This window comes from Pelophylax lessonae (assembly GCF_965119305.1).
Source record: "Pelophylax lessonae genome assembly, chromosome: 9".
NCBI classification, from domain to species: Eukaryota; Metazoa; Chordata; class Amphibia; order Anura; family Ranidae; genus Pelophylax; species Pelophylax lessonae.
This window is the reverse complement of record NC_138776.1, coordinates 173329819-173343496: the sequence shown is the minus strand read 5'-3', so window position 1 is coordinate 173343496 and position 13678 is coordinate 173329819. Positions and strand designations below refer to the sequence as shown.

Sequence of the window (13678 nt, the reverse complement as noted above, 5' to 3'; positions counted from 1 at the left end):
GCAGGAAGGCCAATATCCGAGCCACGGAGTAAGAACGTGGAGGAACCCCGAGGGACTCACACCACGCGATACAAGACTTCCATGTGCGATGATAGATCTTTCTGGAAGTCGCTTTCCTCGCTTTAATCAGAGTAGGAATAACTGAAACAGACAAACCCCTGTCCTTCAGCACCTGGCTCTCAACAGCCAAGCCGTCAAAGCCAGCGATCGTAAAGCAGGATGGAAGATCGGTCCCTGAGACAGCAGATCCTCCCTGAGAGGAAGTCGCGAAGGAGCTTCCGCGACCAGCCTGACCAAGTCGGCGTACCAGGCCCAACGAGGCCAGTCCGGAGCCACAAGGATGACTGGAATTTCCTCCACCTCTATCCTACGAAGAAGTTTCGGCAGCAACTTGAGAGGAGGAAAGGCATACAGCAGCTGATACTGCCCCCACGGAGCAACCAGCGCGTCTGCGGCGTCCGACGGAGGATCGCGGGAGCGGGCTGCAAACCTCTGCACCTTCCTGTTGAGCCGGGATGCCAACAGATCCACGTCCGGGGTGCCCCAATGAAGGCACAACTGGTGAAACACCTCTGGATGAAGAGACCATTCCCCTTGATCCAAGGTCTGACGGCTGAGAAAGTCCGCCTGCCAATTTTCCATGCCCGGAATGTGAACTGCGGAAAGACCCGGAACAAACCGTTCCGCCCAATGAAGAATTCCAGCCACTTCTACGGCCGCCAGAACACTCTTGGTGCCCCCCTGGTGATGGACATAAGCCACGGCCGTGGCATTGAATCCGAACAGGGTAGCCCCGAAGATGCTCGATCCAGTGAACCAGGAAAAACCTGATCGCTCTCAGTTCCAACGCATTTATCGGCCACCTGGATTCTTCCAGGGACCAGAGCCCCTGAGCAGCCAGAGACTCCCTGGTCCGCTCGCTCAGCCGGATCCGATTGTCCAGGGAATCGGGATTCCGGTTCCATTTGAGAAGAATCTCCTTTTGGAGAGTCCACGTATGAAACTGAGCCTGCGGAGACTCCGTACCAAGGAGGAGGTCGTCCAGGTATCCCAGGACCGGTATGCCCCGCAGCCGCAACAGCACTAGAACTGGGGCCAAAACCTTTGTGAAAACCCGGGGAGCAGAAGCGAGACCAAAGGGTAACACCACAAACTGATAATGGTCCTCTCCCACAGCAAAGCGCAGAAACCGCTGGTGTCCTGCGTAAATGGGAACATGAAGATAGGCATCCTTGATGTCTATGGACGCCAGAAAATCCCCCTGATGCAGAGAGGCCACCACTGTGCGAATGGACTCCACTCAAGTCCTGCACTGCCCCCAAGAGAGCCGTTAGGTGATTCGGGGACAGTCACATATTGGAAGGGAAGAACCGCACCGGTGGAAGCGATCGTAACTCGATCTTGTATCCCGACCGTATGACCTTGTGAACCCATTTGTCTTGAATCCTGGAGAGCCACGGGTCCGGGAACCGGCGAAGACACCCCCCCCACCCCTGATATGGGTGGGGCGCACCTTCAGGCTGAAGCGGTCTTATCCTCAGGTCTGGAAGGACCGTATTTTTGCTTACCAGACCAGGATCTCTTGAAACCCCCCGGGGGGGCATTGGAGGGCTTTGCCTTGTGCCCGCCCCGGAAGAGCAAAAAACTTCTTATGAGCTGAAAAGGAAGGTCCCTGTCTGCGACAAGGTTCCTTACCCTTATTAGCCTGTGGTAGAAAGGTGCTCTTGCCCCCAGTGAGATCCTTGATAATCTCATCCAAGGTAGCACCAAACAGGCGATCCCCCTGAAAAGGGAGATCAGTCAAGGCTTTTTTGGAAGCCTGATCCTCTGACCAGCACTTCAACCATAGCATGCGCCGGAGGACCACCGTCGAGATCGACACACGCCCCAGCAATGGAGCAGCGTCCAGTGCTGCGTCACAAACTGTAGCCCTAGCACCATTTGCTCCAGCAACTCCGCCACGGCAGGGGGGAGACTTCTCCCCTCCAGATCATGGGGTAACAGCTTGGCCCATTCCGTCAACGTCTGTGAAACCAGAGCAATGGTAGGAAACCAGCGGATCCACCGAAGGTGGCAACGTCCATTTTTTAAGGAGGGACTCTTCAAACGGGTAGCGCCTAGCAATCCGTTTGGGCATCCCTGGGGGTCGTTTTGGACGGACCCACTCCTTAATGATATCGTCAAAGCATTTGGGAAAGGGAAACACCTTTGCCACCCTGGAGGGCTTGCGAGTGCCAAAGGCAACTTCCGTATGAGCTGCATCCGCAGGTGCAACCTCCAGTTTTAGGGTCTCCCGGACAGACACAATCAGTGCGTCCACTAGTGCCTTGTCTTGCGCTATGGTGGAGGCAGAGAGGTCATCCTCACTATCAGAGGAGATGGGGCACGAGACAGCAGCCCCAGAGGAGGAACCCGCAGCAGCAGCGACTGGCTCAGGATCAGAATCTGAGGCATCAGACAAGACAGGGGTAGGCGGGGGTCGCTTTTTAGCCCCCCATCCCTGACAAGCCACCTCCACCCGGGACACAAATGACTCCAGGACCGCCGAAGCGCATCAATGGTGAGCGGAGAATCAGAGGACCCTGCGGCCACCTCGAGGGGATCAGGTGGTGACACATGTGCAGCAGGGTCCATGGTAACACCAGGGGAACCCGTCAGCAAAGTATGACAAAATTGGAAAAAAAAAAAAAAAAACTTTTTTTTTTTTTTTTTTTTTAGAAATGTCACCCAGCGCTACAGCGCCCCTCAATGAGACAGCGTGCCTCGAGACCCCCAAAAGGCTCACCACACGATGCACCAGAGTCCAACAGGACTGCTCTCAGCGTTGTCTACATGACAAGTCAGTCCTGTGGAGCGACCTTCCTGGGTCTAGGGAGGGGGTCCGCCCCCTCACACGCCCTCAGTAACTCCCACAGCTGCCCAGCTCTGCAAACAAAACGAGCTGGGTGTACCAAGATGGCCGCCCCCTTTAGCCACATGAGGGACTCCAAACAAATGCCAGCCCCGCGCGCTGCGGTGGGAAGGGGGGTCCCCACATCTACTAACAGACGATCGATCGGCAGGTAGGCCCTGGGAAGCCAGGGAGGAAGCCCCCCGCACAACAGCCGTGCGCACTCGGGACCCCCCACCCCCTTAGCGGCTTGCATGAATGGCTAACCACCACACACACACACACACACACAAACACCCCCCCCCGTAGGGGGGAAGGGAGGGGGGGAGAGGGACACCACAGAGGGAGGGTGCACAGGGGAACAGAGGGGAACCCAGATTAGTGTGGGTCCGACCGTCCCAGGGAGGGGACCGGGTCCACCCCAGAGTCAGCCATGAGGAGCAGGGGGGAAACATTTACTCACCATACCGGAACAGAGCGGGCGCCACTCCAGACAAAACCCCTCGCCGCCCAGTGGGGGGGGGGGGGTGTCAGCCACAGGAGACGCTGCGACTCGGTCGTCGACCGGTCGTATGCGACTCGGCGGGACGTTTAACCCGCGGGCCAGTCCCCGTCCAGCGGGACTATGTCGCGGCCGACCCAGCGCGGAGCTAGGGCCTGCACACGCTCGTAGGCCGGCTGGGGTGACCACTGGATCTCAACATCCAGCCCGTCGCCCAGATCCGGCATAATTGCTTGAAGATCTCACAGGAACAACTGGAGAAAAAAAGCTAACTAAAAAAAGATCTAAAAAAGCTTGCCAGGACCAGAGATCCCAGCAAGGAACTTAGGTCCTTACTGCTGACTAGGCAGAAAAAAACTGACATCCTATGCAGGGAGAGAGAGGATATACCCCCTGGGACTGCCCATAGGTGTGGCCAGAACTTTTTTCCTGCCTAGTGTCCTACTCCTGTAGGGGGCAGTATAACCCTACGGATATCAAGATATCAGTCCTGCGTCTGTCAATGAGCGACAGAGAAACATCTACATTTTATACTATCCTCTGTCTCCCAATGTGGTGTGTATGATTCATTAAAAAAGTGCCGTCTATCTGCATTCAGAGCGCCGACCAGCGCTCACATGACCAGCCGCCTCTCCTCCCGGCTGATGTCAACAGGGGATTCTCAGCGCCTACTGCTGCAACTGTCAGACGGAGAGAGGGGGGGCGGTTAGGTGAGCACCGAGCGGTGCTCTAAAAGCAGGTATAAACAACATTTTTTATTATAAATCACACACACGGGACACACAGCATTAGGATAGTAAAAAAAGGTGTCAGACTGGCTTAACAAAACACTTTAAAGCTCAACTCTAGCTAGAACTTTTTTTGTGGAAAAAAAAAAAAAAATTAAAAATGAGGTAGGTTAGAACTTTCCTTTTTTTTCCCCCCTCACCAGGGCAAGGTGTAGAGGGAGTTCTCAAAAGTTTTATTAAAATCCAAATAGGCAGCATACATTATTCTCACAAAAGATGTAGATGAATGTAAGATGCATGTAGGAAATAGGAACCAATCGACTCCAGAACACTTTTCTACTGCTAGATGGCGTCCACAATGTGGGACGGACTACATGTCCTTTAAGGGTCAGGATAGGGGAGCACAAAATCAACATCATCCACCAAAAAGAGAAATATTCAGTTACCCGTCATTTTTTGGACATGCATAATAGTAGTATAGGACAGAAAATTTTCGGGATAGAAGCCATCAGTAACGATATGAATAGTGGTAAAAGATACCAAAGGCTTTGCACAAGAGAAGCATATTGGATATTTACCCTGGGATCTTTCGCACGGTATGCGACTTGTGCATTTGCTCAATATTCTTGTCACCTATTCTGTATCACATTACTTAATAATAATATAGTGTTATATTATACTATACTATATTGGGTTATATCATACAAATTTGGATTACGCCAATGTTTTCCGTTCCCATATTAGATTAAGTGCCAAGTCAGTCACCTATGGAGAACATCATACACATGATATATCCTTAGGATTCCATTTGGTGGTGCAATATTGTCATATTTTTATGTTCTCCGACAAATGCACTAATATCAGCTTGGGTACCACTGTGTGTGCTTTGTTATACACAAGCAGGTCATCTTCATTATTTCCATCATTGTTCTTGTATCCTTGGAGGATACCTATGCGTGACGGTATATGTTTCCCGTCTCTTCAGGTTTTAGCAATAGGGATAGGGTTCATTGAGGTTCATTCATAGGGTTCATTAAGCTACATGGACCAATCGAGTAAGGTATACAGCCATGGGTTACGATCGACATGGTCTCTTACTACCCCTATGTATCCCTCCACCCATTCATCCCATATCAATTTGTCACACTGAAGTAATTTATTTGAGCCAAGTCAGTATAGGGAATGTGCCCTGGGTCATTTATTTTCCTATCCATTTATTTATTCAATTATTCAAGTGTTCATTCGAGCATTTGTGTATTCATCCATTATGGTGACGCCCCTGTGATTTTTACTGAATGAATTCTTAACTTCTACCTCTGATTATTTTAGGTTTCTAGTACCATTTTGTACTATTAGTTTTATTACCAACATTATTATGTATCGATCTATTATGATCATTGTTAATTCTATTTATTCTGGTCATTCTAATCATTTTATATATTTATTTCTCCTAATATTATTATTGTGTCACTGCCACTATCACTATTTGCAGTTGTTTGTAGCCAGTATTCATGTGAAGTGAGGATAGCCTAACTGATGGGCTGTCTATCACATGAATTTGCACACTGGGGCATACATCCCCCCCAATTGGTTTACACTCATTCCTCACCTTTGCTCCAAGTGGGGCGGGGAGGGGTGATGTGGGCGGTGCAGACTGGCTACATAACATTCTGGGAATTGATGGTGGGTCAGTGGCAATTTTGGCTCTGAGGAAGAGGGTTCTCCCTCGAAAACGTGTAAGTCAGGTCATTGTGGACACCATCACGCTATCCAGCAGTAGAGAAGTGTTCTGGAGGAGATTGGTTCCTATTTCCTACATGCATGTATACATCTTACGTTTGTGAGTATAATATATGCTACCCATTTGGATTTTAATAAACTTTTTTAGTGGTAATGCACAAGGTCGTTGCCCCCTTCTCTTGTTGTCTTTCAATGTTTTTGTACACCCTTGGTCCTGAGGGAGCAGCAAGATCGCCTTTTCTGTTCTAAAAAGTCCATTCAGACCACTCATCTTCCTGCATACCACTTGAGCGCAGGAGAGCTACTGTGTTTGTAGGGGGGTTCTCACCTGAGCGATTTTCTACTTGAAGCTTGTACCTCTAATACACTCAACAAAATCCCATTCATTTCAATAGCCCTTGTTCACATCTGAGCGTTTGGTCACTTGTTTTGCTCAAAAAAGGACAAGCTTCTTTTAGGCAGATTGGCCCCAAATAATTCAATGCGAATGCCTGAACAACGCTCAACATGAGCGTTTTACAAGCATTGTGTTGTATGTTTTATGGAAAAAAAGAGTCTCTCCTCCCCTAATCTCCCGCCCTAGCGCTTTCTAGTGACTAAAATAAAAACACCTGAAGTTCTAATGCACATGTAAAATGCTTGTAACATGCTTCAAAACGCTAACACACTTGTCAAACTTTCAAATAAAAACATCTGAAAATCGCTCTGTTCAGGTGCAAACAGATCTTTAAGCAGATAAAATACAATTTCTAAAGTAGCGGTGGAAGGCGAGAGCCTCTGTCAAGCCTTTCTGCCATTTGTGTCCTCATTAGCACAATTTCCCTTTATTCCTGTACTGGCGTCACATAATGCCACTTGAAAAAGAAATGGGTTAAACTTTTTCCAGCGAGGACACAAACAGCGTAGTAATTAAAGTGTAAAAAGGTTCTTACTTGTAGAAGCAAGTGATAAAGATGAAGATAACCATGATAAACAAGCAGACTACAAAGGATATTATAAAAGCGATTAGGTGTGCACTTCTGCCAAATATTCCTTCTGCAAAAAAAAAAGACAATGTTAGAGTTTCTACTACATGATATAAAAACTACACAAAACTAAAATTTAAGAGCATAAAACCAAAATTCCACAGAAAGCCTAAGTACATGGGTGCTTTCCTAAAAATATCTGTAGTACTTAACTGTTTTTTTTTTTAGCCTGAGCTCAGTAGCACACAGGAGAAATTTACTGGCTCATCAATACTACACAATATGCCAAATGCAGAAATCAACTGCTACACTGATGGAACCACCTGGTGTAAGCTACATGGGTAACATGTAGTTGTGATTGCACAACTCTCCAAATCAATGTGATAAATTGCTAGCACATTTGTGTAGTGCAAGCCAATTGTTCCTTCTATGTTATCAATCATGAATTAAAGTAGAACTATAGGTAACATTTTTCCCATTTGGACAGAGCAAGGGAGGGTAAAAAAACGGTTAGATTTGTTTCCGCAATCAGCGTCCCATTGTGGAGATTTCCCTTCACTTTCTGTCTCATAACCAAACAGAAGTGTGAGGAAATCCCTCCAAATTAAGTGAATTACTTATTTGAAGGCACCTATTGGGAAGGGAGACTACGATCCTCTCTTGCACATTGTTATGGTTAAGGGGCTGGCTTCTGGGCTTCCTTCATCAAAGGGCTGTACTTAGTTCTGTTACTTGTAATTGTACTTCCCTGCTCTTCTGTTATCAATACTTTTAGATGCAGTCTCTATTCCTTGCATTTTATATACTAGCTTCTGAATAAATCATGTATACATTTTTATGAATGTCCAATTTTCCTGTTGCCTGATCTTCTTGTTTCTATATTCTGGTTTATTATCTGGTGCTTGATTTTGTCCACCTGCCTCTTCAAGTCTGGAAGTATATCTGGATTGGTATGTATAACCTCTTGCCTCACTAGGCATATTTTATGGTCTGCTTACATTTGTTAGTATATAAGCCATGGTTGTACTGTATAGAATAATCATGAGCGATATAGATTTATTCATATAGATATCCATTGGCCTTTTATTGCTCCCATGCCAACTGGGTGAGAGATGGCCCTGTGCCCTTGTGTGCTTTGGCCCCCCTTGTGCCCACTTGGTTTCTATGGGTAAGTTCTGGATTGCCATCTATCCCAGAAATTTTAGGTATTAAATGTAATTGGATTGTTAACTTGCTTTATACAGCGACGTGTCTACCATCACTATCTGCTATTTTTTTGCCTTTGATCTCCCTGGAGAAATTTCTCTCAAATACTCCTGAAAAAAGTGGGCAATCCGCAAAACATGTCAAGACTGGCTGACTATATATTTGTCTTCATAATTTATTAACATCATTTTGGTGCTTGAAGGCACTATTATAGAAACAATAGCTTAGCCATGAGGGAGTTATGTGAACATATAATATTCATTTTTGTTGCTAGGATTTTTAAGGTATTTTAATAGCAAAATTTGTAATAAAGAATGCTTGTTTTTAACTTTTAATATGTTGTAATGTCTTTGATGGTACCAAGAAGGTCCATTTGCCCCAAAACTCTTATCATATAGCTTTTTAAGACATACAGTCGGCATCTTTGTAACGGATAATATATCAAAGCTTAGCACTTTCTCCTATATTGTAATCAGGTGGATAACGGACCTTGGGGGGCCTTTTTAATGCGCTAAAATGTTATGGTTTGCTATGGCTTAAATTATTTTAACTAGATCTTTGGAATTGGATAGGTAATTGTTTTCTCCTTCCACATTGTTCAAAATGAATCTTCTTGGCAAGGCCTGTCCAATAGGTCAGTGGTTCTCAACTCCGGTCCTCGGGACCCACCAACAGGCCAGGTTTGCAAGATAACTAAATTACATCACAGGTGATCTAATTTGCTGCTCAGTGATTGTGGTATTCTAGTCTGCATCCCCCAAGGTAATACTTAAAATCTGGCCTGTTAGTGGGTCCCGAGGACCGGAATTGAGAACCACTGCAATAGGTAATCCAAAAACCAAACATACCTTTTGTAAAAAGGATGAGGAAGAATTACAGATGTATATAAAAAAAATTCAGGGGTTGTTAAAACGCAGATCACCTCTATATTGGCATATTGAATATTTTCAGAGATACATTCCTCAGGGTTTGCGTTTACATACCTTTCCTACTCTTAAGACTCCATCAGAGGATTTCAAGAAATCCTGGGCAAGTACCTTGACTAATTGTAGTAAAGAGTTGTCTCTGCTAGTCACATAATATAACGATATGCAACCACTAGACACTGGGACTGATCGTATAAATGCCCAATACAAACCATGTGCTTGAACAGCCTACATTCGCCAGAAGTTGGAAAAATGTGAAAGACAGCTTGGAAATTCTTAATAAGGAATTTATTTAACTATACCAAGGATAAACTGGCACTTACTGGAAGGGCTATGTATATAAATGGACAGGCAGACCAGTAAATCTGAGTAATGCCAGAAAAGGTACTGCACAGGTTCATTCTCAGATATAAGAAACTACTTCTGTCTGACTCAGAATGGTTTTAAATAACTGAAGTATCTTCCAATACTCAGCCCATAAATAAGTCTTCAAAGACCGGGTCACATCAGAGAATGTGCGATAACTTTGGACCTGGAAAGCGGTCTGCTGCTAATACAGTGACAGAGCTGGAAAGTGCAAGAAAGCAGAGCCCAGTGTCCATAGGTCAAATCCCAAGCAGGCTCTGCAATAAGCATGGTAGGCCTCCAAAGTGATTGCTGAGGATGTGCCAATGTAGAGAGCTGCATAAAGAGACCAGCTCAAGCAGCATGTAGCAAAGTCTCATTTGAACAGAAAAATGTTCTTGAGAACAAAAAAAATCAGGCATCCTGGGAGGGGAAGCAGTTAAACCTGGCTTTTCCCTATTTTTTGTTTGCCAGTATCCAAATCCTCCTGTAGGCAGCAGTATAACCCAACTGTCTCTGTATCCTGTGCTCCTATATAAATAAATATATTTCTGTACTTTTATTACGGTACTCATGTAACTTAAATGCAAAGCTATATTTTTTTATACTGTTTAAATCTCCATTTTTTTTCTTTACTCTTAAAATGTACTAGTAATCCACACACAAAACCTCTACTGCCGGAATGTAAATATGTAACGATCAGCTGCCAATAACAACTGGCCTTAGAGTGGTATCAAAACCAACATCAAAAATTTTAAATAGTGCAGCTTTTCATCAGATGTGGTGGCTGCATTTGTTTTCTTTTTATACGTTTTTTTCGCCTAGTTATCTGGCCAGTAACATACTTCCTGTTTTAGAAAGCCTAGAAGGAGCAACAGAGACACCTTTGGACAGCAGCATTGTCTGTCTGGGGGGAGGGTAGTGTTATATATACTAGCACATTTAGATACGCTAAACTAATTGAAGCCAAACTACAGCTAACAATTTAGCAGTTACAGCAACAGTTTTGGGATAAAGGCTTTACATAAATGAATAAAAGCTAATCATTGTAAGCACCCCTGTGAATGTTAAATGGTTAGTCTCAATCCTCCAACTGCTACATCTGCAAGACAGTTTGTATTGTTGTAAAACAGCAGACATAAAGGCAGGGTCACCAAGTGGGGGGGGGGGGGGGATAGAAAGTATAAAAAAAAAAAAAATACTAATGCAGCCATTTGGATTTAAAGACGGCTTTAAGTTTTTGAATAAAACATGCTTTAAATAACCATATGCAACTAAGGTCTAGTCGAGGGAGAACTACCCACCAACAAAATATATATAGGAAAAATTAAACAAATAAGGGGACTTTTACACACACAAAGCAAAAAAAAAAAAAAAAAAAAGAAGCTTATTCTTAGGTAATCACTGAATACCTAAAACATTTATATTTTAGGTCTTCGATGAATAAGAGAAAGTATGAGATGTTTTCTTTTTTTTGACCATTACCTAGGTGGATGCAGCATTGGTCTGATATGGTCTGACACTGAAAACCGAAAGGTCAAACACTGCTGATCGCTCGGTTCTCAGTGCTCCGAGAGCTGGTGACATTCTCGCTCACTGGAGCACTGGGCTGGGGTGGGAGTGACCAGCTCAGGGTACCAGTCCAGGCATGTGGGCGGATCCCGGCCATATGGTTGCGCTCTTTCCCGAGCCAAGATCGGCTCTGACATCAGCCTGCTGTCTGCTGAAAATGGGTCACAGGAGTGCAGAATGAGCTTTGGCTGTACTTTTCCTTTAAAAATAAGCATTTGTGTCTTAAGGTGTGAGCCCTTCAATAAGTTACACAAAAAAAGTTCCATTGTTTTATAATTTTTGCTTCAATAACTAAAGATTTCGGAAAATTCTCTTGCATACAGATTTTTTGTATTTTACCTGTCCTTCCATCTGGGGGTAATGTTGGTCGCAAATCCTTATTACAGAAGTCAGTTCGGCAACATTCAATTGTTCTACGTAACTGTGCCTTGGGAGAATCCTGTGTATGAAAGAATAAAAAATTCTTGTTCACATGTTCACACCTCAGCATATTTCAGCTCGTAAAACGCTCATCTCTGAAGTCTCAAAGCGGCCAACAAGCAAAATTCTATTCATTTCAATGGCCCCTGTTCACATCTGAGCGTTTTGTCTCCAGAAGAAAAATGCCTGAAGTTCAAAAAAGTACATGAGCTTCATTTTCGGATGATTACAAGAGCTTTTGTTAGATGTCAATGCCTGCCTCCAAACACCTGAAAAAAATGCCTGTAAAAAGCCCAAAGAAAACGCCTGTAAAAAGCCCAAAGAAAACGCCCGTAAAAAGCCCAAAGAAAACACCTGAAAAGAATACGCTCAGGTGTGAATGGAGCCTTAATGTTCCTGAAATCTAAACATGTGTAAAACACAAAAATGATAGAACACAAACCTTTAGAAACAAAAAAAAAATATATATCCAATATTGTCCCTTTAAAAAATGGTTAACAGCTTTATGGGATGATTGTATTCAAAATAAGGAATCAATAATATTATTTTGAACTGGTGCATACAAGTTATTTTGGTTGAAAATCAAGGACTTGATTCAATATTCAAAGGAACTGAAAGAAAATGTCTAAAAGAAAGAGGACACCTGGGAGTACATCACATGCAATTTAAAGTTAAAGGAAACAAAAAAATGTGCTAATTTTTATAGCTGGCTGTATGTCACCTTGCAAATAAATGTTTACATGAATAATCTGTGTGATTACTGGAGGGTACCTGGGTAATACTATTGCCCTCCAGACCTTGAGTGACTTCAGGGAAGGGCACGCAATCCTCTACAACATCTATCTCCTCTGAGAAGCCTCAATACCTGTCCAAGTACTGTATATCTTATGCTGAGGGGTTCAATGCCACTTCTGCCCTGGGGATCCGCATCTTCTCAGCGCATTTCGCCCTCCGGTTACCCTTCCACAGGCTCCTTCAGCCCCTCTCACTGTCCGGGTACCTCAGGATGCTCCTCTGGCGCTATCCCCTAGTAAGCAGAGGGGGAGGAGCATGCATGTTGCTTAACATAGGTGGCAGGGCAGCTCATCCCCTTCTAATAGCAGTCTCTCTACAAGGGCCCAAGCTCTTCCTACTGACTTCCCACTAACTGCTGCTCCCCCTGCCCGGGGATGTCCAAGGGAAGGCTGTCCACACCAAAAAGGGTCAGAGGACACAGCTAGGGAAAGGGTGTTTGGGGGATGGGGTTGGCATCAGAGTAAACTGCTTCCCTTTTATATTTACTGTTTGGGAAGTATGACTTAAATTGAGGAATGAGGCTGGCTAGATAGAAGACATAATATTAACATACAATACTTTCTATATACCTTTTGAAAAAAAAAGTTAAAGCGTTACAGTAATAAACGGATAAAAAAAAATTATATATATATATATATATATATATATATATATATATATATATATATATATATATATATATATATATATATATATATATATATATTTTTTTTTTTTTTTTTTCCTCCCTGCAAGTTAAGAGCATAATGTGCTCCTATGCATTGCATAGTAGCACATTATTAAAGACTTACCTGAAAACAAAGTCCTCCAGCGGAGCGCTGTCACGGCTTTCCCGGTCTTCATCCCAGGTTTGTGAGCTGCGGCTGTTTGACTGAGCCGCGATGACATCACTTCCATGCATATGCACGGGACAGCCGCGGTATGGCTGTCCACTGAGTGTGCGTGTGCCAGTGACATCACGGTGCTGCTAAAGTAAATATTCTAAATAAAAATATGTAAAGCTATTTACTGTACCTACAGGTAAGCGTGATTATAGGCTTACCTGTATGTATAGATCATTACAAGGACTTTACTATCACTAACCTTTTTAACCCCAGATCATAAAAAAATAAACAAAATAAAACTAAACTAAAAATATGTACCAAAAAAAAAAACTATACATTCCCCTTTCTTTTCAGAGCTTTTTCCCTAATGGCAAAAAAAAAAAAAAAAAAAAAAAAAAAAAGCACAAAAAAAAAAAAAAAAAGCACAAAAACTATGTTGAGATGATCCTACCTTGCACTGAAAGTCTGAGCCTTCAAGCTTCATACAACCAGACGTCGTTGCAGTTTCTCCATGTTCATCTTCCTCAATTATTGCAAAGCAATGTCCATTTGTACTGCAATACACAAGATATTAAATTGTCAAGTTAAAGGTGTAAAAATTCCTATGAAACTTACTAGTTCAACAAATGAATTGTATTGTAACTGTATTGTCTTCCCTCACATTGTAAAGTGCTGCACAAACAGTTGGCGCTATATAAATCCTGTATAACAACAACAATCCGGTAACAAGAAGATTGCTTAGTCTACAGGGGTCAATTTTTAAAA

General features: G+C 43.8%; 1 protein-coding gene across 1 annotated transcript in view; it reads right to left on the bottom strand.

Moving 5' to 3' along the window:
- Positions 1-13678, bottom strand: part of BMPR1A (bone morphogenetic protein receptor type 1A) — a 101818-nt gene that overhangs the window by 40026 nt on the left and 48114 nt on the right. The window contains exons 3-5 of the mRNA XM_082268346.1: positions 13365-13467; positions 11214-11313; positions 6793-6895 (exon numbers count right to left, since the gene is read on the bottom strand). Coding sequence (XP_082124472.1) covers positions 6793-6895; positions 11214-11313; positions 13365-13467 — 306 coding nt within the window. The remainder of the gene's footprint in view (positions 1-6792; positions 6896-11213; positions 11314-13364; positions 13468-13678) is intronic.